This window comes from Lactuca sativa, chromosome 8, assembly GCF_002870075.4.
Source record: "Lactuca sativa cultivar Salinas chromosome 8, Lsat_Salinas_v11, whole genome shotgun sequence".
Classification (NCBI taxonomy): domain Eukaryota; kingdom Viridiplantae; phylum Streptophyta; class Magnoliopsida; order Asterales; family Asteraceae; genus Lactuca; species Lactuca sativa.
The window spans coordinates 92,906,115-92,930,093 of NC_056630.2; the positions used below are offsets into that span (position 1 = coordinate 92,906,115).

Genomic DNA, 23,979 nt, shown 5'->3' on the forward strand with positions numbered 1-23,979 from the left:
ATCCGGTCCGGGTTTGGACCCACTTTCATCCCTAGTGAGCATCCGGCCCTTGAATTCAAATCTAAATTACAATTGCTGGTCTTGTCAATGCTTTGTTTTTGTTTTCTCTTTTTTGTATTTATACATCCCCAACTTCTTGATATATATATATATATATATATATATATATATATATATATATATATATATATAATAGAGCTAAATTCAAATGTGGGTTGACATCTATTGTGCGCACGTGTAGACAGTGCTATTATGTGATAATGATAAAGAAAATATGTTGTTTGGTAATGTGAATACATTCAATCTTACATAACTATTGTCATTATCACGCATTCTCACTAATTAAATCTTCTATAAGGTTATTATAGACTTTTTTTATTATTCTCATTCTGTCAGAATGTTTATTGAGTCGTATTTTGTGAGAATGAAATTGAGTAAAAAATGATGTGTGGGAACAAAAATGAATAAGAGTTGGTAAGAATGCATGCAAATGACGATAGTTGTGTAAGATTAAACGTATTCACATTAGCAAACAACCTATTCTCTTAGTAAATCTCATAGAATAGCATTGTCTAACACGTCCGCACAATAGTTGTCCATCCACATTATAACCTCTCTCTCTCTCTCTCTCTCTCTATATATATATATATATATATATATATATATATATATATATATATATATATATGTGTGTGTGTGTGTGTGTGTGTGTGCGCGCGTTTGTGTGTGTGTGTCCTTTTAAAAAGAAACGCAAAATAAAAAAATAAATGCAAAAATTTAAGACACTTAATATTTATATAAACTCTTTTTTTTTGTGGTTCTGCCAAATAACCATGTTCTCTTTGTTTTTGCGAATGTCATAATCTTCAACAATAACAACTCTATATAATTAGCTTTTAGGAGCGATTCCTTTTGATTTTTAAAAATATTTTGGTTGGTACCACTAGATATTGTCAGTTTGTGAATTGTGAGTGTTATGTTAGAGTTTGATATTTGGGTGATAATCAAATCACGATGAAATCCCGAAAGTATTTTTTTTGTTAATAATTATATGAAATTTGATTTTAGTTTTAAATTTAGTGTTTTAAATCTTATATTGGATTCTTGAAAGACAAAATTGAAAATTTGGTCCCTGTGGTATGTCAAAACTAGCAAGTTTGGTCCAAAATGAGTTTGGCTCGCAAGGATGGTCCAATAGTTTCGCTTTATTGCAAGTTTGGTCCAATGACTTAACAGTCGTTACCAAGCTCCCGTTAATTTACCCATGCCCCTCTCACTTGAGGGTATTTGAGTCCATTCACCCCTGTAATCGTTCCCGCTAAAGCTCAATAAAAGCAGTTCGTCTCCTCAATAAAGTAGATCATTGTTGTTTAACCAAGATCAATAAAAGCCCTAGACACAAAATATGTTCTGTTAGTTAAGTTGCGATTTGCAGAGATTAACAGTGGATGAACATACCAATGTGGCACATAAGGTTGTTAAACAAACCCTTCAACCCCAAGGTTGTTTATGGTACGTAATTTGCACTTTTGCCTCTTTTGATTTCTTGAATTTTTTTGAAGTAGCTCCACCTGAGGTGGTTTTTTTTTCTTTTTTTGAAGATGGACACCCAACATTGTTTACCATTAAGCTGTACCATGGATGTGAGTTCACCAAGTACCCTTATGTCTGTTACATCGACGGAACTGTAAACTATGTTGACATGGTAGATATAGATGAGTTTTCAGTTGATGAGCTCGATGCAATCATGAAAGGTTTTAGATACGGGGTTCCTCCTGTTATATATTACCATTTTCTTGTGCCTGGTGAAGACTTCCACTTTGGTCTTCGCCCTTTAGGAAATGATGAAGATGTTGCAAACTTTTCTCAGTATGTCAGTGAGCACAAAGTGATGAAGGTATACACAGAACATGGTGAAACACGACTACTCACCTATTTCTTGAACCCTAAACTCGTTACGAAGGTTACCCTTATACAGTTAGATGAACCATATGAGTATGTACAACACATTGATGAAGCTCCTAATGACCAATCAAAGGAAACACATGTGATGACTACACCTACTGATAATTTAGTTGATGTGGTGCCCACTCAACCAAACCAAACTGAAATCCAAGTCAATGTAATAGTTCAAGTCATATCCTTATCACTTGAGTATAATAGGAGAATGTATATGAGCAAGGATGGAGTGATGGCATCTTGCAGTAAGAAAATATACTTTGATGATATTGGTGAGACTGAGCAGATAGTCAAAGACTTTGTTGAGGCAACTAGTGATTTTGATATTGCAGTAAGAAAATATACTTTGATGATATTGGTGAGACTGAGCAGATAGTCAAAGACTTTGTTGAGGCAACTAGTGATTTTGATATTGGACTCTACCAACAAATACTACAAAGCAATGTTGATGGTGTCAATGACCCTCACATGCATGATGTCAATGAACCTTAGATAGATGAAGAAAACCAACCTCATATGAATGACTTTTAGGATATTGACTTTCAAACTGATGCGTGTGTCTAAGATGGAAGTGAAAACTAACCTCAATCTAACATGGATAGTAGTGGAAAACAAAATGTAAGTGAGGTTGAAAGTAAAGAAGGAAGTGAAACAAATCAGGAAGATGATAGTGATTATTGGGTGGATGAAGATAATGTAATTAAAGAAAAAAACAGGTATCCCTTGCAGACATGTGATTTATGTGTTGTATAACAAAGCAGATCATGGTGAGTGTGTACACGAGCTCCATACTATGTCTACAAATTGCACTGGCTACAAACCTGGAAAAATGCATATGGGTATAAGGTGGATCCAATTAAAGGTCGAGAAGTGAGTGTCCAATGCATATCACATCCCCCCCCCCCCACACACACACACACTGTAATCAACATGGGTGACCCAAGAGGAAGAGAAGGCAATCCATGGAGGAGAGAAGTCAAAGTCAGAGTCAGAGTCAAAGGTCATATGCCGGTCCCAGTGATATTCATGGTCATGGCCCACATGGTAGTGGGAAACTAACAAGAAAGTTTGTAAGTGTGACTTGTAGTAAGTGTGGAAACATAGGTCACAACTACAAGACAAGCAAAGTTCAGGGTGGGAGTTGATGGACTATGTTGGTTTTATCTTTTGGCTTGACTATGTTGATGTGTTATTTTGAACAACTTTGTATTTGTTGGTTTGATTCCTAGATGTAGGATGTCTTTTGTTGCAATGACTTTGTTTTCAATTAACTTATGACATGTATTTTGAAGATGGTAATAGGTATTATGTCTTTAGTATGCTTTTGTGTTATCAACATATGGATGCATTCTATGTTATCTTTACAAGGTTAAGTATGAACAAATCCATAATTGGTCAATAGATACCAAATTTTCATTACCATTAATTTGCATTACAATAATGTTCTACATTTGCAAATAACTACCCAAACCAGATTCATTTCCAAACAACTTACATTACTTTGCATATACCCCTAACCTTTTACAAAAGATAATCATAAATTTTGTGGACTTTCAACAAGAACACCAACACAACAGTAAAAAGGAATATGAATGTCTACCCTGAGCCCAATATACATGTAAAAGGACACTAAGGCCCACTAAACATGTATATTATTTCGAGGCCCAACAAGGATAACAATATCGTTTTTAACCCGTTTGTTATTGTTTTGTTTATTTTAGCTCGATTATTTATAAAATTGATATAAAAAGCCAACTTTTTGTAAAAATGACGGTCTTGGCCCAATAAGCCACAAAGTTTTCAATTGAGGCCCAATTATAGTAAAAATAACACTTTAGCCAACATTTTGTTCAAAACTTGTGTTTTTGACTAGTTTGTGGTAAAAATTAACATTTTAAACTCTTTTTTTTTTGTCAAAAATATCATTTTTGCTTGATTTTTGTGAAATACAGATTTTTCTGGTTTTTGGCTTTTCTGAGCTAGTTGTTGGAAATTTTGTAGAAAAATCATCGTACGTCGAAATTTGGATCCGTAAATTCTGGAAGCTTGGAAATTTTGTCTACTTTGTTCAAAAATTTTCTCATAATTTTTATTGGCCTCTAACAAGTGTGGAATTTCTCACCTTCACAGGTTGGTCCGAAATTATTTCAAATCTGATAGACAGTTTTGTAAAATTCGCCAAAAATAGTAGAAAATCGTATGAAAATGCGAGAGTACTCATTTTAAAGGTAATAACCTGAACATTTTGCATTTAAAACAGTTTTGAAAAATATTACCATTAAGGAGGTCAAAACAATTCGAGATTGGACTAAAACTTTTCTGTCAAGGGCTGATTTTTGAGTTTAAGTTATCTAAGTTTGTTCACAACACATGTTTTTGCTATTTTAAGTGGATAAATCCCAGATTTACAAGTTTAAAAGTATTATATGTGAGGACACATACTTTTCTCAAGGTTTATATGAAGATCCAAATGATAAAATTCATTTTCAAGTAAAGATCTAAAAGTTAAACACATAAACATGCATATATACATAGATTGTAACGCCCGTAGATCAGGGCTAGTCAATTTAGAAACAATAAGCGTCAAAAATGACTTTTTGATGGAAGATTATCTAGAAGGATTAATCTTAACCAAGTTGTAGTATATGTCACAAGGTTTCCGTGCATATAAAGAACGCCAAAATCCGAGTTATAACGAAGAAGTTATGGCCCGTCGAAGTTTCGCGACAGAACCGGCACGACGCAATGCAACGTAAAAAGTGAATTTACGTTAGAGCGGTATTTAGCCGAAGCAATCTAAATGAGAATCGAAGATCTCATTGTGGGTATCGAAGCGATAAAAAGTTAGGCGAGAACGGACGTCAAACGAAGAAGTTATGAAATTATAACGAAAGTTTATGTCGCGGCCTATTAAAAATAATTAATAAAAATAAAGTCAAAATTAGCCGACGGAGTCTAAACGAAAGTCGTAGAGCATGGTCTCACCTTCGCGTGGATATAAAGAACGTCGAAAACGGAGTTCGTATGAAGAAGTTATGAATTTCCGAAGTTTATTAATCATTTTATATTTATTTTTAATTCAAAATCGGAAGCATTATCCGAAGCCGAGTCACCGGTGTGATCCGGAGTACGCCCCGCGTACGAGGTTACGCTACCGCGTACTCAGCATAGTGTCGACACTTCGGATGACGCATGCAATGACGATTTCGGACGCGTACGCGCTGCGTACGCCTGTACGCCCCGCGTACTCCGAGGCTCCAGCCTCTATAAAAGGAATCCGAAGGCAGCCGAGTCATTTGCTAATTTCCTCTCGTTTTTGTGCCGAAGCTCTGCGCGTAAACCCCCGAAGCTACCCCGAAGCCCCGGTATTATACTCTAGCCCCGAGGCGAGTCCCGAGATCCCGAAGATCCCGAGAAGTGCGGTTCCCGAGCCGAAGCTCTGCCCGCGAGAAGTTCGATTTTTGAAGAGATCTTCCAGATCTGCTGAGGAATACTACTTCTGCAAGTCGTAGTGCTGTCCGATCATCTTCTGATCAAGTGAGTGTATACTACCTTTCATAAACACGATAATAATACAAGTATGGTTTGAGTGTATTAACTATATTGTTGTTTATATTGTGTGAGTGTGTGGTTACTTTCTTCTAACGCATAATTATGAAGTATTTTATACGAAATACGTGTTATGTGTATAGTTTTGTTGTTATGTGTGTGAATGTATATTCACTTTCTTCTATCTCATAGATCTGATTTATTCTCTATGAAATACGTGTTATGTGGGTGTGCCTCATCTGTTATGTGGAATAGGTATTGAATGAGAATGTTATACAGGTTTCAAACTATGGATAAAAATATATATTTTCATCTACTAATATGTTGGGTAGAACATGGGGAGACAGTTGATGTGTGATAAACAGATGAGAGGCCCTGATGTTGTTGTTGTTGATCTAGTTATTCAGCGAGTATGGATTAGATCAAGAGGTTAGTTTAGATCCGTGAGTAGGGATCAAATCAAGAGGTCAGTTTAGATCCGTGAGTAGGGATCAGATTTAGAGGTTAGTTTTAGATCCGTGAGTATGGATCAGGTAAAGAGATAAACTTGCTATTAGTCCGGGAGTATGGATTAAGACTAAGTTAATTGTCCCTAGTCCGGGAGTATGGATTGGGCACAGTTATAGATCCGGGAGTATGGATCAGATCAGGATTAAGGTATAGTTAATTGCCCCTATTCCGGGAGTATGGATTGGGTACAATTATTGATCCGGGAGTATGGATCAGATCAGGAGGTAGTTTTAGATCCGTGAGTATGGATCAGGTAGTTTTAGATCCGTGGGTATGGATCGGGTAGTTTTAGATCCATGAGTAGGGATCAGGTAAAGAGGAAAAATATTAGATGTGAGAGTTTAGATCGTGTCATTGTGAGGATCAATGGGGTGGGTTAAGAGTTGTCTTTATGTGGTGAAATTGTGCCGGTTTGAATGTTCTATATTTATAAATATATGATGTAACATTGTGGGATGAAAACCCTATATGCTCACCAGGCTCCCAAGCCTGACCCACTCAGTTTTCTTTTCATTACAGGTAATGACACAAGAGTATAAGTCGGCGGACTTGACGAGAGATTTTGGATTATAGATCAGTAGTTGAATAACTATTGTAAGGTCTATATTATGTTGTTTATGCTTTTGGTCTGTAACGAACATGACATCCCGAGGTTTTATTATTTAATAAAAATACATTCTTTTTGAGGAATGTTTTGATAAAATGGTTATCATATTTTATTTTGGGAACAAATTCCGCAACCGTTTTCTTTAAACGATCACTCTGATTTTGAAAACAAAGCATAAACAAATCGGTCTTTTCTGGCCGTGAAATTGGGGATGTCACAGTTGGTATCAGAGCATTAGTTTAAGCGAACTAGGAATTTGTAGGAAATTTCTAGACTTAAACTTAGAATGCTAAGTAATGATTGTGAGGAGTGTGTCTAAAATATGTTAGGTAGTACACCTAAATTGACACAAGCACTAGTTCATTTTAGGAATGATGCCTAAAATGCTTTTATGTGCTAAATGTTTTGTGTGATAGCTAAATTGATGCTATTATTTGTTCGGATCTATGGTCTGTTGCCGACCGGATCTGGAGACCTTATGTGTTTAGGATTCTAAGCGTACGTCTACGATATTAGAACTAGCATGTAAACGTTTCGGAGTGATAAGGGCGATGTGAATATCTATCGTGATTGAGGATATAATTTCACCTTATTTGGTGTGTAGATCAAAAATGGTGAGAACAAGAAGTGGAGTTGGAAATGCTGATGAAAACAGGGATCAACCACCTGTGGTTGAGCAAGCACCTGTTGTAGCAGCAGCACCAGAGCCGATGACAATGGTTGGGGTGCAAGCGATGATACAAATGATGTTGGATCGCCAAATGGAGGAGACAAGGCGATTACTCCAACAGAATCGTGAGGAAGTGTCACTTCAAGTGGAAGAGCCTGAAGTGAATGGAGGGCATTCAGAGGGAGGTAACTACAGTGGGACGGTTGGACGAGCAGAACCCCCAGTAGTAGAAAGGAATGACCCAGAGAGGGAAAGAAACAGGGATGGGCGTATGTATAAAAATTTCTTGGGCGCCAAACCGCCAAGTCTTTCTGGAAGCCCAAAGCCTGTTGAGATTATGGACTGGATCTCCGAAATGGAGATGGTGTTTGAAAGTTGCGACTGTAGCAACAAACAGAAGACTGTCTTTGCAGTTAGACAACTAAAGACCGGAGTCTTGAGCTGGTGGAAGTTACTGGCAGATATGATGCCTCGAGGGGAAGCCCTGAAGATGTCTTGGGAATCATTCCTGGAGCAGTTAAAGATGCAGTACTGCTCAGAGATAGATCTGATTGATCTGAACAATGAATTCCAGAACATGAAGAAAGGTAAATTGAGCATTGATGATTATGCTACTACATTTACCGAAAAGATGAAGTTATTTCCATACTTAGTGCCATCTGAACTCTCAAAAATTGAGAGGTTCGCAAATGGACTGCCTGCCGACTTTGGCCCAACGGTCAAGATGGCAACTACTTTGAAGACAGCAGTCCGAGCAGCTAAAAATGTGGAGACCCAGTTAAAGGAGAGGGGTCAGGAGAGAAGCGAGGTGGGTGAGAAAAGAAAGATGGAAGGATCTTCAAGGTCCGATGAGAAGAGAAAATTTTCGAAGTATGATTCGAAGAAGCTCGAGGGAGGAGCACAATGGTGTGACAAGTGCAAAAGGAAGCACATTGGTGAATGCTCTAAAGAAATGACCTGCTTTAAATGCGGGAAGACTGGTCATTACGCCAGCAAATGCCCAACCAAAAGAGAAGTCTGCTTTAAGTGTGGCGAAGAAGGGCACTTCAAGCAAAACTGCCCAAGAAGAGAAGAGGCTATAAGGCCAAATGCACCACCGAAACCAAAAGCATTCCACATGATCCTTGATGAAGCAGATGGCAATGCAAGGAATCAGGAATGAGGATTTTATATCCAAAGATCAAGATATAAAGTAGCGATATGAAAAGTAACATGTGGTGTAGCCTATTAGAGGCATAGTATAGGGTGAACTTGAACTTTTGTGTAACCGTTTCAAGGAAATAATATAAACCCTAGTTTTGCTATCTGATGTATTGATTGATTATGTGATTTTTCTTGTATGGTGACTTGGTCGACTGCAGGACAATACTTGGGACAAGTATGAGTAGGTGTGAAAGGTAGTAGATGCATATACTACCGGAAGCACAGGACTCGCACTTGGATCAGGGAAAGTCGCAAGGTTACCAAGAAACTAGTGATTGATTCCATTTTATTCTGGTATGTCATTACCATTGTTTCGGTGATGACTAGTAAGATGGTTCTTGTTCCGACCCTAGTGGTCATGTTTAATTTGAGTTCGACGGCGAGGAGTATGTTATGTGGTCTAGAGGACCAAGTTAGATGTAACATCTGACTTAAGTCAGAAGGTTGAAGTTAATGCGATTGATAGTGTCGCTCTCGTTGTTAAAAGAAGTTTGTAGGCAGAAATGCTACATGCTGAAATGTGATTATATCGCATTAGAATATGAAGGAAGGTATATTCCATTCTGGAATTTAACTTTATTAAAGACCGAGTCTAAGCGTCGCATCGTGCGATGAGAGGTCGATAGAGCACGACCCATCGGTTTGTTACATTGGATAAAGGAATATATTTATCCTAAGAAGAAGGAAGAGTTCGCAATAAGGACTTATTTTGTAACTCGAAGGTTATGATTGAAAGTCCAAGATAGTACGAAGAGCAGATGCAGGATTGAGCATCAAGGTTATTACTTAGAATGGAAAGATAACTTATGGAGTCAGTATGCGAATCCTATTTCGTTGATGATTCCGGGACGTAATCATCCTAAGGGGGAGATAATTGTAACGCCCGTAGATCAGGGCTAGTCAATTTAGAAACAATAAGCGTCAAAAATGACTTTTTGATGGAAGATTATCTAGAAGGATTAATCTTAACCAAGTTGTAGTATATGTCACAAGGTTTCCGTGCATATAAAGAACGCCAAAATCCGAGTTATAACGAAGAAGTTATGGCCCGTCGAAGTTTCGCGACAGAACCGGCACGACGCAATGCAACGTAAAAAGTGAATTTACGTTAGAGCGGTATTTAGCCGAAGCAATCTAAATGAGAATCGAAGATCTCATTGTGGGTATCGAAGCGATAAAAAGTTAGGCGAGAACGGACGTCAAACGAAGAAGTTATGAAATTATAACGAAAGTTTATGTCGCGGCCTATTAAAAATAATTAATAAAAATAAAGTCAAAATTAGCCGACGGAGTCTAAACGAAAGTCGTAGAGCATGGTCTCACCTTCGCGTGGATATAAAGAACGTCGAAAACGGAGTTCGTATGAAGAAGTTATGAATTTCCGAAGTTTATTAATCATTTTATATTTATTTTTAATTCAAAATCGGAAGCATTATCCGAAGCCGAGTCACCGGTGTGATCCGGAGTACGCCCCGCGTACGAGGTTACGCTACCGCGTACTCAGCATAGTGTCGACACTTCGGATGACGCATGCAATGACGATTTCGGACGCGTACGCGCTGCGTACGCCTGTACGCCCCGCGTACTCCGAGGCTCCAGCCTCTATAAAAGGAATCCGAAGGCAGCCGAGTCATTTGCTAATTTCCTCTCGTTTTTGTGCCGAAGCTCTGCGCGTAAACCCCCGAAGCTACCCCGAAGCCCCGGTATTATACTCTAGCCCCGAGGCGAGTCCCGAGATCCCGAAGATCCCGAGAAGTGCGGTTCCCGAGCCGAAGCTCTGCCCGCGAGAAGTTCGATTTTTGAAGAGATCTTCCAGATCTGCTGAGGAATACTACTTCTGCAAGTCGTAGTGCTGTCCGATCATCTTCTGATCAAGTGAGTGTATACTACCTTTCATAAACACGATAATAATACAAGTATGGTTTGAGTGTATTAAGTATATTGTTGTTTATATTGTGTGAGTGTGTGGTTACTTTCTTCTAACGCATAATTATGAAGTATTTTATACGAAATACGTGTTATGTGTATAGTTTTGTTGTTATGTGTGTGAATGTATATTCACTTTCTTCTATCTCATAGATCTGATTTATTCTCTATGAAATACGTGTTATGTGGGTGTGCCTCATCTGTTATGTGGAATAGGTATTGAATGAGAATGTTATACAGGTTTCAAACTATGGATAAAAATATATATTTTCATCTACTAATATGTTGGGTAGAACATGGGGAGACAGTTGATGTGTGATAAACAGATGAGAGGCCCCGATGTTGTTGTTGTTGATCTAGTTATTCAGCGAGTATGGATTAGATCAAGAGGTTAGTTTAGATCCGTGAGTAGGGATCAAATCAAGAGGTCAGTTTAGATCCGTGAGTAGGGATCAGATTTAGAGGTTAGTTTTAGATCCGTGAGTATGGATCAGGTAAAGAGATAAACTTGCTATTAGTCCGGGAGTATGGATTAAGACTAAGTTAATTGTCCCTAGTCCGGGAGTATGGATTGGGCACAGTTATAGATCCGGGAGTATGGATCAGATCAGGATTAAGGTATAGTTAATTGCCCCTATTCCGGGAGTATGGATTGGGTACAATTATTGATCCGGGAGTATGGATCAGATCAGGAGGTAGTTTTAGATCCGTGAGTATGGATCAGGTAGTTTTAGATCCGTGGGTATGGATCGGGTAGTTTTAGATCCATGAGTAGGGATCAGGTAAAGAGGAAAAATATTAGATGTGAGAGTTTAGATCGTGTCATTGTGAGGATCAATGGGGTGGGTTAAGAGTTGTCTTTATGTGGTGAAATTGTGCCGGTTTGAATGTTCTATATTTATAAATATATGATGTAACATTGTGGGATGAAAACCCTATATGCTCACCAGGCTCCCAAGCCTGACCCACTCAGTTTTCTTTTCATTACAGGTAATGACACAAGAGTATAAGTCGGCGGACTTGACGAGAGATTTTGGATTATAGATCAGTAGTTGAATAACTATTGTAAGGTCTATATTATGTTGTTTATGCTTTTGGTCTGTAACGAACATGACATCCCGAGGTTTTATTATTTAATAAAAATACATTCTTTTTGAGGAATGTTTTGATAAAATGGTTATCATATTTTATTTTGGGAACAAATTCCGCAACCGTTTTCTTTAAACGATCACTCTGATTTTGAAAACAAAGCATAAACAAATCGGTCTTTTCTGGCCGTGAAATTGGGGATGTCACATAGATCTAACTCAAAAGCACTTGTATTCTCCCCCAAAATCATTATAAAACCAAAAAAATGGGGTATGAAGCTCATCTTGGGGGTTTTTGAGATGTAGATGAAGAAGAAGAAGAATCTTTGAACCTAGATTGAGTTGTTGATGAGATTTAGGTTGTTTTGGTGTTCTAAGAGCATAATCACGAAAAATGGAGTTATAAGAGGAAGGGTCTTTCTAAAACCTTGAAACAAAACAATGGAGTTAATCATAGACTTACCTAGGATCTTAGAAATCCCTCCTTGATGATGAAAAACTCGAAATTGCTTGAGAGGATAAGGAGGAAAATGCTTGAGAGGATAAGGGAGTCTTGAGAGAGGAATGAAATGAGAGTAATGTTGAAAAATGAATTGTGGAGAGAGGGGAAAGGCTTCGGCCGAATTAAGAGGGAGAGAGAGAAGAGATTAATCCTTGAAGTATGTTGGCTAAAAGCTAATGCATGGATGTATGTAGGGTATTAGCTTAGTTATTTGTGGTGTATTATTGAGGTGTCATCTCCTTTATCCATTACATTTCTCCTTCTTTTAAAGCCCAATGGGGTTCTCGGCCCAAATAGAAGGTCCAATAACAAATCATGGCCCATTAATGCTAAAATAAGGTTTTTCGGCCCATTAAAGCCTAAAGGAGGGGTTATCGGTCCATTTGAGCCCATTAAGAAAGTCTTGGTCCAATAAGGGTATTGGGTTGAGAATTTATGGGTTATGGCCCAAAAATTATTGGGCTTGGCTTATTGGATCTAGTTTTGGGTTTGAATCGCAATATATGAAAGTATGAACTTAAAGGGCGTCGTAGTTTGAATTTTTCTAGTTGGGTCCTTGTAAGTTTACATGGAGGAATCATCTTGTACACAGATTAAGATCTAACCCTACTTTGCTAGTTGTGACAAATCCACATGACGAATTTTTGAAAAAGAGAAGAAAGAAACATTAGATCACCAGGGACAAATGGTAAAAAACAAAGTGGAACATACTTACCGGGTCAGGACATCCCCAAAATCAGCGCCCTAGGTTGTTATATGTCCACGATGTTCGAACTATGGACCACTTTCTACAGAAGTACATCACCATTGTCGATGGAGAAGATGAAATCACAGAGGGGAATGATCGATGGAGAAAATGAAATCACGGAGGGAGTGATCGTTAGGGCTTGTTGTTGGAGATAAGAATAAAGACGTTGTTATCTCTTTATGGACTAAATAATAAAGGGGGATACATGAATGTACTTAAAATACCCTCAAGTGATAGGGGTATGAGTAAATTAACGGGATCTTGGTAACGACTGTTAAGTCATTGGACCAAACTCGCAACAAAACGAAACTATTGGACCATCCTATTGGATTAATGTCTAAGTCCATAACTATTTTGGTATGTACTTGACCCGATGGTGCATGGTCCTTTTGGGTTGCCTTCACCAAAGCAACTTGATAGGATGAATTATGGAGAGAAAGGATAAATATGATTTATTAATATATTATGGGAATAATATATTAAAGGAGAAATCATATTGTTTAATTAATATTAGTCAAGAATTAATAAGAATTAAGTTTGTGACTAAAAAGAGATTAATTAAACTTAAGGGACTAGAATTGTAATTATAAGATAATTGCAATTTGGGCTATGGATTGCCTTACATTAAGGAGTGGACGAATTCTATGGGGAAACCCATTAGAAATCGTCCAAGGCCTTTAAGGAAAGGAGTCCATGGGTTGCTTAGGGCTTAAGCATCCAGATTAGGGTTTCCTTGTTAGATAAGCCTAATAGCCTCACTATTTAAGGACCCCTTGGGCACCAAAACGTGGGCAACTAAATCCTTAGGGTTTCTACACGTTTTTGGGTGACTCCTTCTCTTCTCTTTTTCATCCTCTTGCTCTTGGTGTTTGTGAACCATTAGAGGAGTGACATTTGTGACTCTAAGCTTTCTAAAGTCATTACAAGGAGGATTTGAGATTGTTATTGCTACATAACAATCAAGGTATGATCTAAACCCTAATTATATGTTATATTGATTCTCATATGCTAGATCTAGGGTTTATAGTCTTGGATAAATTGCATGTACAATAGAGAAACCTAGATCCAAGCATTAGGGTTTGTATGAGCACATAGGATGTTCTTATGACCAAAACCCATCAGTGGTATCAGAGCCTTGATTGGTTTCTATTGTATTGATGCCTTGTTAATTTGTTCATGCTTGAAAAATTCGATTTTTGTGAGCTTGCCTGATGGACTCGACGAGTCCCATTGTGGACTCGACGAGTAGCCCCCTACTCGGCGAGTCCATATGGGTACTCGGCGAGTTCAAGCGTCAGAAAGAGCAAATATCGGGATTTCTTGTTGTTTATCTTTGAGATACTTGCCTTTATCATATTAGATCAATATAAATCCGATTTTATGATATATATATATATATATATATATATATATATATATATATATATATATATATATATATGAGTATATTCTTGATCTAATTGAAGATATTCGTCAATTAATAAAATATTTACTTCCTTATATGATTTAAGTTGATTATTTGTGTTAATTGGGTAACTTATTTTGCAAGAAATTGAAATTAGGTCAAATATAGATAATGATGAAATTAATTGTCTAATTTATATTATTTTTTATTTGATCCTTGTGTTATGAAAAGTTTTAATTTCCCCCTTTAGGTTTTATAGTTTAAATTTGAACTCAAAAGGTTTAGTTTTGAAATTTAAATAGTTGAAACCCTAATGTTTTGAAAAATGTTTCAAAACTTGCCCTCAAGTTTTGGAATTTAAATTTTGATTAAAAGTTTAATTTTGATGTATATTTAAATTCTAATCCTAAATGTTTTGAAATGTTTCAAAACTTGCCCTCAAGTTTTGGAATTTAAAAGTTGATTAAAAGGTTTAATTTAGGAATGTTAAATTCTAAAACCCTAGTCATGGTTTGAAAAGATTCAAATCACACCCTTATGGTTTTATTAATTAATTAAGGTGTATAATTAAAAGAGGTTTAATAAATCCATAAAGTTTTGGTTTACAATTTAATTGAATTAAAAGTATAATTGTTAAATTTGACCACCTAGTATTTTAAAAGTGTAAAAATACACCCTATACTATATATAACATTAAAAGTCTAACATTATATATATGTATGAGTAAAATTCAGTCTTACCGTGAGTAGGCCTCATTCACGAAGCTGGTCTATAAGGGGTGTTTAAGGAAATTGCCTATAAAATGGCGATTGAATGGGTATCTACTCTTACCCACCGCACTCTTGACTAGTGGAGGGTCGTTAGCCGAACGGGTAGGATAGGACAAAACCTTCTATTATAAGTATAATGAAGTACAAAAGTAACTAAATGTTTTACAATTTCCCAATATTAGTTACTTAGGCAAAGGTGAATTGATGCAATTCCATGAAATTACACTTTGTACCCTTGCGAAGACGTTAGTGGAGCGTGTGTGGTTTACTGGCACACTAAATGGTTCTAAGCAAAGGTAGCAAAGGGTGACTCAATGTTTGTCATAGTTCGGTGGAGCGTGTGTAGTTTACCGGCACATCGAATAGGGTGATTGTAACATGTGAGGGCACCATGTAAGTTTGCATGGTAATTCACACCCGCTTTGTGATCCTCGGCATCCTAGTCACAAACTAGAGGGGCATATCGAGATTTAAACATGCCATTGAAAGTTCAATGAATCTCAAAGGATCTAGGAGTTTTCATAGATTTAAAACTTAAATTTCTTTTTTGTTTTTCGTGGTGGAAATTAGTGAATCATCATTCACTTACCTTCAAATATTATGTAATTAGGGTTACGGCATCCCTCTCCCGAGTTGTGGAATATTGTGTTGGGTCCTAGCCTTAGTATTTCATTTGGGTGATTTACTAAGGACTCAATCTATCAACTAACTTGAATTCGTTTTTCTCCCGTTTTGTAGATGTCAAAGTTCGACAACTATGGTCTTCCCAAATCCCGTGGAAAAAGCTTTCCACATGAAGATGATATTCCACGATTTGATCGAGGAACAAGAAATCATGCTTCATTTCCTCCACCTCCTCCAATTATTCTCCCTAACCCACAAGTTCGAAGGCTTGAAAAGTTCAAGCTCACTCAAGCCCTTTTGGCAAGTAAACATGAAGAAGGAAAGTCGGTGTGTGCACACGTCCTAGGGATGAAATTACACATTGATAGGTTAAGAATGTTGGGATCCGTTGTCTGTGAGGAGATGGTTGTTGATTGGATTCTTCAGTCACTTCATAACTCGTATAGTGAGTTCGTAAGAGAGTACTATATGATGAATTGCGACGTGACCCTTATAGATCTCACCTATATGCTTATTGCTGCTGAATCAGCAATGGTTTGGCGCAATAGAAAAGCAAAGTTGATTGGTGAATCTGCCTTCAAGACCTCTATGGATATAGACAATGGCAACAAAAGACATGCTATGATCAAAAAGTTTGATCATAAGAGAAATGCAATGTCTGAAGTAGTTCCATGTCCTATTCCAAAAGAGTCAATTTGCTTTTATTGCCAATAGAAGGGGCATTGGAGACGAAGCTGCCCTATATACCTAAGAGATCTAAGAGATGGGAGAGTCAAAACGTATGGCTCTGCTTTAGGTAAAATCCATTGACTAACTCTTTTAAGCTTCTATTCTAGATTCTTAATACATAATGTGATAAGATTACAATTGATGTTTTGTAGGATCGAAGAAAAGAGAGGAAGCTTAAGGGAAGAAGTAAGCAAAATCTAACCGTGAAGAAATGGATTTCGATCGCATTACTTGAAGATTAGATTCTTGAGCTACTACTTAGAGTTAGAATTAGATTGCTAAGAAATATGTATTAGCATAATTTTTCAATGATTTGCATTGTAAGGACAAATTTTTCCGCAGTAAAATAAATTTTGATTTTATATTATTTATTTATCCTTGAAATGGCATATATGAAAAATTGATGTTTGGATGTTTCTATTATTAACAATAATGGATTTGATTCTTAGTTATGGAAATGTCGAAAATTTACCAAATAAGGAGAGTTTCTCATCGCCCAAGTTTCAATTAGACAAAAACTTGGAATCACGCAACTTGGTTGCATGATGAATGAGAAATTTCATATCTGGAAATTAGACTAATTCGTTGACAAAGTGTCAAGTGAAGGGCTAGGAGATCGAGTACACAAAGTTGCGTATTGATCAAATCCACCATAAGAGTAACCAAGATATTCATCATGATTTACTAAAGGTTTAGTAAATATGATTATACTTATAAGATTAAGTGTAATTCTGAATTGGTTGAAAATGTTTAACTCAATAGCAGAACGAATAAGAAGAATCAAGTAGGTAGAAAGATAAAAGTTTCTCCATTCTAAGAAGAAGGGAGAGTACCTTTTATGCTTTATGATAGGTCTTAATGATTAAGAACCATATCTCAAATGATCCTATAAGTGAGTCTTAGTACAATTGTATGTCTAAGAAGAGGAATCAAGAATTGAAAAAATGGTTAAATCAAGAAGTCAATCATACTTCAAAACAAATCTTAGAGTTAAGATTGTGACATTGAGTGAAAAGTATTAAGAAGGTTTATAGCATTCATCAAATGTGGAAAGTTGTGATGTCTTGGATAAGACAAAGACCAACTAGGACCAATTTATGAAGTGTTTTAAACTACACTAACTCTTGAATATTTGTTTGTCAAGAAATGTTTATTGACAAGAGAATCTTATATGTCAAGGAGTCAGTGGGAGTCTTAATGGTCTTGAAAGGTTTCAAGAACAAATCAAAATAGACCTTATCGATCATCACTAGCACACGAGTTGAGGTTTACAACCTATCGTGTTGACACTATCATATTTTGTGTCGTTCCAATTGAGTTCATTATGCATGTGAGGCTATGAGTTCTCTTTTGAACGCATAAAAGGCAGGCACCTTGATCAATGGAAAGTACATTGATAGGAAAGGGTGAGCTGCTTAACTACTTGGAAAACATGGTGGGCAGTTGTGCTACCATATGGCAAGAAATCAAGATTAAGAAAGTTCGGTCCATATGAGTTTGAATTTGTCGTAAACTTTGGTTTTGACAAATTCACATGGATAGGAACACATACACCATTAAAATCTAAGTGTCATAAGATTCCCTCCTTCATGAAAATGACTGTGAGAAAATCCTTTCACTAAGATAGATTTTAAGAAGATAGTGATTGTGAAATTGAATTCTCGAATTCGATTATGGTTACGATATCCCTTTCCATGATTCGAATTGTGAGATTTGGCAATTAGTCCGAATTGTTTAGACACACATATGAGCTATCTAAAGGAAAGGTGTATAAGCTTAGAAAAAGGATTATCAAAGCATTAGGTATTAGAAACATGAACTTAAGAAATTCAATAAGTATTGTTTTTCTGGAAGTTTAGCTGGTTTCTAAATACATGTCAAAGCTAGTGGGAGCATAAGTGTTATGTTTATAATAATCATCATGATAGTGGGAGCATAAATGTTATGATTGTATGATTATGATGGAAAGTATTGCAAGTTAGCAATATTAATTATAGAAAAACAAAAGTCATATTTTGCAAAGTTGTAAAGGTTGAATAGTTGTTTTGCTATAATTAAGAGAGAAAATATTATGCTTCATTTCAAATTTAAAGGTTTAGGTTGTGAAATGTTAATAAATTTAGTCAAGGAAACATAGTGTGTTCTCAAATTTCGATTATGATTACGACATTCCTCTTCATAGTTCGAATTTTGAGAACGTAGCACATAAAATATTATGGCAAAAGATTGATAAAGTATCGAATCTTCATGTAAGACATCATACATCGTGTCCCGTACGCTTCGGGTATAGGATCGATTGCAAATGCTATAATATTTGACCATTCTAAAATTTTCCAAATTTCTAGTGCATTTAGAGGGAAAAAGGACAAGAATCGGTTTTGATTAAGATAATTAGACAACTATCAAAGGACAATCCAAAGTTCGCCTAGGATTGGTTGCTTGTGAGTAGTTGGAAGTATAGTATTGGATGGACCATATTGACATTATTATGAATAGATAAGATTCTATTGAGAATGAGTTGTCATATGGAAAATATGGAAAGGTGTCCATATTGGGAATTAAATGTTGAAAAACTGTATCTAGATTAGAAACTTTTTTGCAAAAGGATGTTCAAAGGAATGTACTTTGAGTGAGAGACATCATATCTAAGGAATTGTATTGTAACAATCTCCGATAGAGGACTTTGTAATGTCGTTGGCAATAGTCTTTGTGACTTTTTGTGCTATGACATTACGAAAAGGATCATTGCATAAAATGTTAGAATCTAACATATTCTATAAGTGGCAAGAATTTCATATTCTTTCACTTATGAAAAAGGATTTGGAGTTGTGAAATGAGTATGATTGGAAATGTGTTCATTTGATCTATTTCACAAAGTAAGAACCATAAGTAAACATTGTGTGCATGATAAGAGCGTGGGACAAGTGTAATAATTCAAGTAAGAAGTTGATTACCTGAAACAACAAATAATGAGTAATCGATATGGTGATAAATAAAAGGTGTTTTATTTATGCTCAAAGGTTTGAGGCCATATGGGATTAGTATTATCTTTGTGTTTCACTTTGCATGTTTTGACTTCCTGAATAATTTAATTGGTTAAGAACAGTCAAATTATTCGAACAGGCCACAGTCGTTCATATGTTGGAAGTAGGTATGAATAAAGATTGTCATGAATTGGTGTGTGGATTGTCTAAAGAGTATTAGACATAAGCAAATGTTTGCTGCAACGTTCATGAGTGCTTATGAATATGATTTGAGCATTGGATTAAACCCACGCTTACTTGGATCACTCCATGAATTGTATCACGAGTGATTGGTGAGACGATAACATCTTATATTATTGAAACCGAGATGTGTGAGTTGTATCTTGCAAATCGGTTGCACATTGATAATATGTAAACGCACCAGTAACTTGGTGTTATAAAACATATTGTTGTGTGTGATTCGGTGAGTAAGTGCAAGCGAACATTGAATCAAAGTTTATTCGTTCCTTTTATTCAAAGTAAGATAAAAGCGATATCTTTGGGCCCCTCGATGGTTTAGTGATGACAAACGTAAATGCTCAGCCGGGCTAGGGCTAATTTGATTTGTTCAATTAGTCAGTCGTCATAAATCGGAAGTCGAGAAATGGTACAGAAATAATGATTTGAAATCATGTCTTATACGATATTTAGAATGGAGGAATATATGATCCCTTATCTAAAGGACACGCGTATCTGATAGGATCAGAGTTGACAACGGCTTTGGAAAGCTACGATTGCATATCAGGATCTGAAGTCATACGCAAAATAGTTATTAGACTCATCCAAGTGGGAGACTGTTGGATTAATGTCTAAGTCCATAACTATTTTGGTATGTACTTGACCCGATGGTGCATGGTCCTTTTGGGTTGCCTTCACCAAAGCAACTTGATAGGATGAATTATGGAGAGAAAGGATAAATATGATTTATTAATATATTATGGGAATAATATATTAAAGGAGAAATCATATTGTTTAATTAATATTAGTCAAGAATTAATAAGAATTAAGTTTGTGACTAAAAAGAGATTAATTAAACTTAAGGGACTAGAATTGTAATTATAAGATAATTGCAATTTGGGCTATGGATTGCCTTACATTAAGGAGTGGACGAATTCTATGAGGAAACCCATTAGAAATCGTCCAAGGCCTTTAAGGAAAGGAGTCCATGGGTTGCTTAGGGCTTAAGCATCCAGATTAGGGTTTCCTTGTTAGATAAGCCTAATAGCCTCACTATTTAAGGACCCCTTGGGCACCAAAACGTGGGCAACTAAATCCTTAGGGTTTCTACACGTTTTTGGGTGACTCCTTCTCTTCTCTTTTTCATCCTCTTGCTCTTGGTGTTTGTGAACCATTAGAGGAGTGACATTTGTGACTCTAAGCTTTCTAAAGTCATTACAAGGAGGATTTGAGATTGTTATTGCTACATAACAATCAAGGTATGATCTAAACCCTAATTATATGTTATATTGATTCTCATATGCTAGATCTAGGGTTTATAGTCTTGGATAAATTGCATGTACAATAGAGAAACCTAGATCCAAGCATTAGGGTTTGTATGAGCACATAAGATGTTCTTATGACCAAAACCCATCACATCCTTGCGAGCCAAACCCATTTTGGACCAAACTTGATAGTTTTGACATACCACGTTGACCAAATTTGCAATTTTGTCTTCTTGAAAGGTTTTAGTTTATTTAGTTTTGAGGTTATGTTTCATAGATTTGTTGAAAATATGAACGTAAAATAAATTAATAAGATATAGAAGATAAAGACATTAATCATTTTAAATAAACTTAATGGTTGAGACATAAGGACGTGTTCGACAATGAGCTTTTGAAAGTTTTTAGAAGCTTTTAGCTTTATAATAAATTAACTTGAATTAAAGAAAAATTTCGTCCCGAAATACGAGTTTAAACATTTTATTTTAAACAAAAAACCTTAACCAAAATCTATTTCAAATAACATTTAAAAAAATGGATAATGACTTGAGAGGGTAACGAACTTTCAATTTTTATCATATTTTGTCACTGAGTTTTTTTCGTGCTTGATTTACCCTTGAATTATTTGAAATTGTTCACATTTTACCACTATGACCGGTAAAAATTTGTTACCCTTTCAAGTAATTATCGTTTAAATGGTTCTAAATGTTACTAAAAATCAGTACAAGCAAAATATGGAGGTCACAAAAGTGAGGATGTTGTAGTAATTGTGTGATATATCTGTATTATATAAGGTATCAAAAACAACACTTATAAATACAACATAATCGACTTCAATCACATTGAAACTGAAGGAAAAAAAGGTATACCTTTATTGTGGTGGTTTCAGACATATACTTAGGACATAGATGACGGTTTTCACTCCAGATGGTGGAGACGGTCGTTATAAATCGATACTTTTCTTCCTAGTTATTACTTGCATCTATCTTTTCTATTTGTATGTTGGTTCTATATGTACTTCTCATTGTGCTCTTTTTGATTTTCAATCTTATTTTTAGTTTTATTGCTCGTATATGTGTACTTTTGCCTTTGTGAAACTTGTAACACCTGATTCCTGGTACGTAAAAATTTATCTTAGTGTTTTCATTTTTAGCCTTGGACTCGGCGAGTTGTAGGTCCGACTCGCCGAGTAGAGACGGGATCCGGAACACGTTTAAGTTGGCGACTCGGCGAGTCCCCGCTGTCTGATGAAACCCTAAATTTCAAGGGTTTGCACCCTATTTAAACCCTCTTATCTGCCCCCAAGCTTGCCCTCTTCACCCTCAGAGCTCTATACTTCGTTCAAACCTTGTTCATTGTGAGTTTGAAGCATTTTGGTGTGTTTTCTTGAAGATTTAGAGAGGAAAGGAGAGTAGATCAAGAAGAAGAGGAGGAGGCTAAGCATCTTTGAGCTATCTCAGTGTTTTCCTTAAGGTATAACTCGATTTCCCCTTTGTTTTCATGCTTATAGTCCCTTTTAGCTCCATGGAAGTCCTCCTTGAGTTTTTCCCCAAGCTTGATTGTGCCTTATGGTTTGTAATAAGTTATTAGCCTTTAGATCTAGGTGTGATTGAGCTCCAGGAGCTTAGATCTACTGCCTTTATGGAGCCATATTGCATGAAAGCCCTAGATCTACTCTTTTGGTGCATTTTGAGCCCTAAAACCTTAATTGGTGATTATTTACACGTAAAGTTGGAAACTTTACGTGTTATTCGTGCCCTAGAAACCCAGATCTATGAATAGCATGAGCTGGATTCAAGCAGAATCGCGTGTATAGTATTTGAATGTGGCCGACTCGGCGAGTCGAGTCTAGACTCACTCGTGAAGTAACTTGGCGAATCAATGCCATGACTCGGCGAGTTCAAGGCAATCTTCTTGCCTCAAGAACAACTCGGCGAGTCTCAGCATAGAGTGTTCTTCGGATGAAGATGAACTCGGCGAGTTGTTCATACAACTCGGCGAGTAGGATGAAGGACTGGGGGCCTTGGGTATAGAAGGAGAACTCGTCGAGTCAACGCCTAACTCGACGAGTAGAGACGGATTTATGGTCAGGCTAAGGGAAAGGGACTCGGCGAGTTGGCAAGCCAACTCAGCGAGTCAGGTCAACTGGCAGTTGACTTTGACTTGGACTCTTGGTTGATTAGGGGTAAAAGGTCATTTTACCCTGAAGTCGGTTAGCAGTATTTGACTAAGGGTTTTGTGGGAATTATAGCCGGAGGATTTCTGGAGCGGCGGCAGCAGCAGACAGTCAGTTCCCACACAGATCAGCAGTTACTTTGAGGTGAGTTTCCTTCTAGTAGTAACGGGTCTAAGGCACCAAGGTCGGCCCGTATAGACGAGATGTTAGCTTTAGAGTGTGGGCCGAGCCCGTATCTCTTGGTTGAGTTGATTATGTTATATGCCAGCATGATAGAGTTGTCTATACTCGTTGTCTGTGTGATACTTGTATGTTATGGGTTAGCGGCTGAGTGTGGGCGAGGCCCGTATCTCTCCGAGAGTGGAGTGTGGGCGAGGCCTGTACCTCCCAGATAGTGGAGTGTGGGCGAGGCCCGTATCTTCATGAGTGTGGGCGGGGCCCGTATCTCCTAGTTTTTCATTGTATGTTTGTATGGTATGAGGTATTATGGGGGAACTCACTAAGCTTCGTGCTTATAGTTTTCAGTTTTGGTTTCAGGTACCTCTTCTTCGAAGGGGAAGGAGCTGGCGCGGTAGCGGAACATCACACACATGCTTTACATTCCGCATTATGATATCACCTGGGGATTTGTACTCTGACACTTTTATGTTTTACAAAAATGTTTTCCAGACATGCAACATCTCTTGTGAAATGATATGATCGTTGAACGTTTTATTCCTAATATTTTGCTAAGTACATGTTCTTAAAAATGAAATTTTTGGCTCGTATTTTTGGGATGTTACAAGTTGGTATCAGAGCCCTGGTTTGAGGGATTCGGACACACCTTCGGGGGTGTTTGAACTCAAATCGAGGGATTAAAAGATTTTGGAAAAAGAAAATGTTTTCTAAAAGGCTAAGTAAAGGATTTTAAGAAAGAACTAAGTGTGTGATATGCGCGGCCAGCCAAGCTCAAGTAAGTATTCCCCAAAGTACCCATACAATCTTATGTTATGCTTATCAGTTTCAGTAGAACAGCATGCTAGAATAGGACTAAGGATCTAGGAGTGATGCC

General features: G+C 36.9%; 1 protein-coding gene across 1 annotated transcript in view; it reads left to right on the plus strand.

The window, feature by feature from the left end:
• Positions 1–2,553: 2,553 nt before the first annotated feature.
• The window catches only part of LOC111908332 (synaptotagmin-5-like), a 31,629-nt gene continuing 10,203 nt past the window's right edge, over positions 2,554–23,979 (plus strand). The window contains exon 1 of the mRNA XM_052766491.1: positions 2,554–2,675. Coding sequence (XP_052622451.1) covers positions 2,554–2,675 — 122 coding nt within the window. The remainder of the gene's footprint in view (positions 2,676–23,979) is intronic.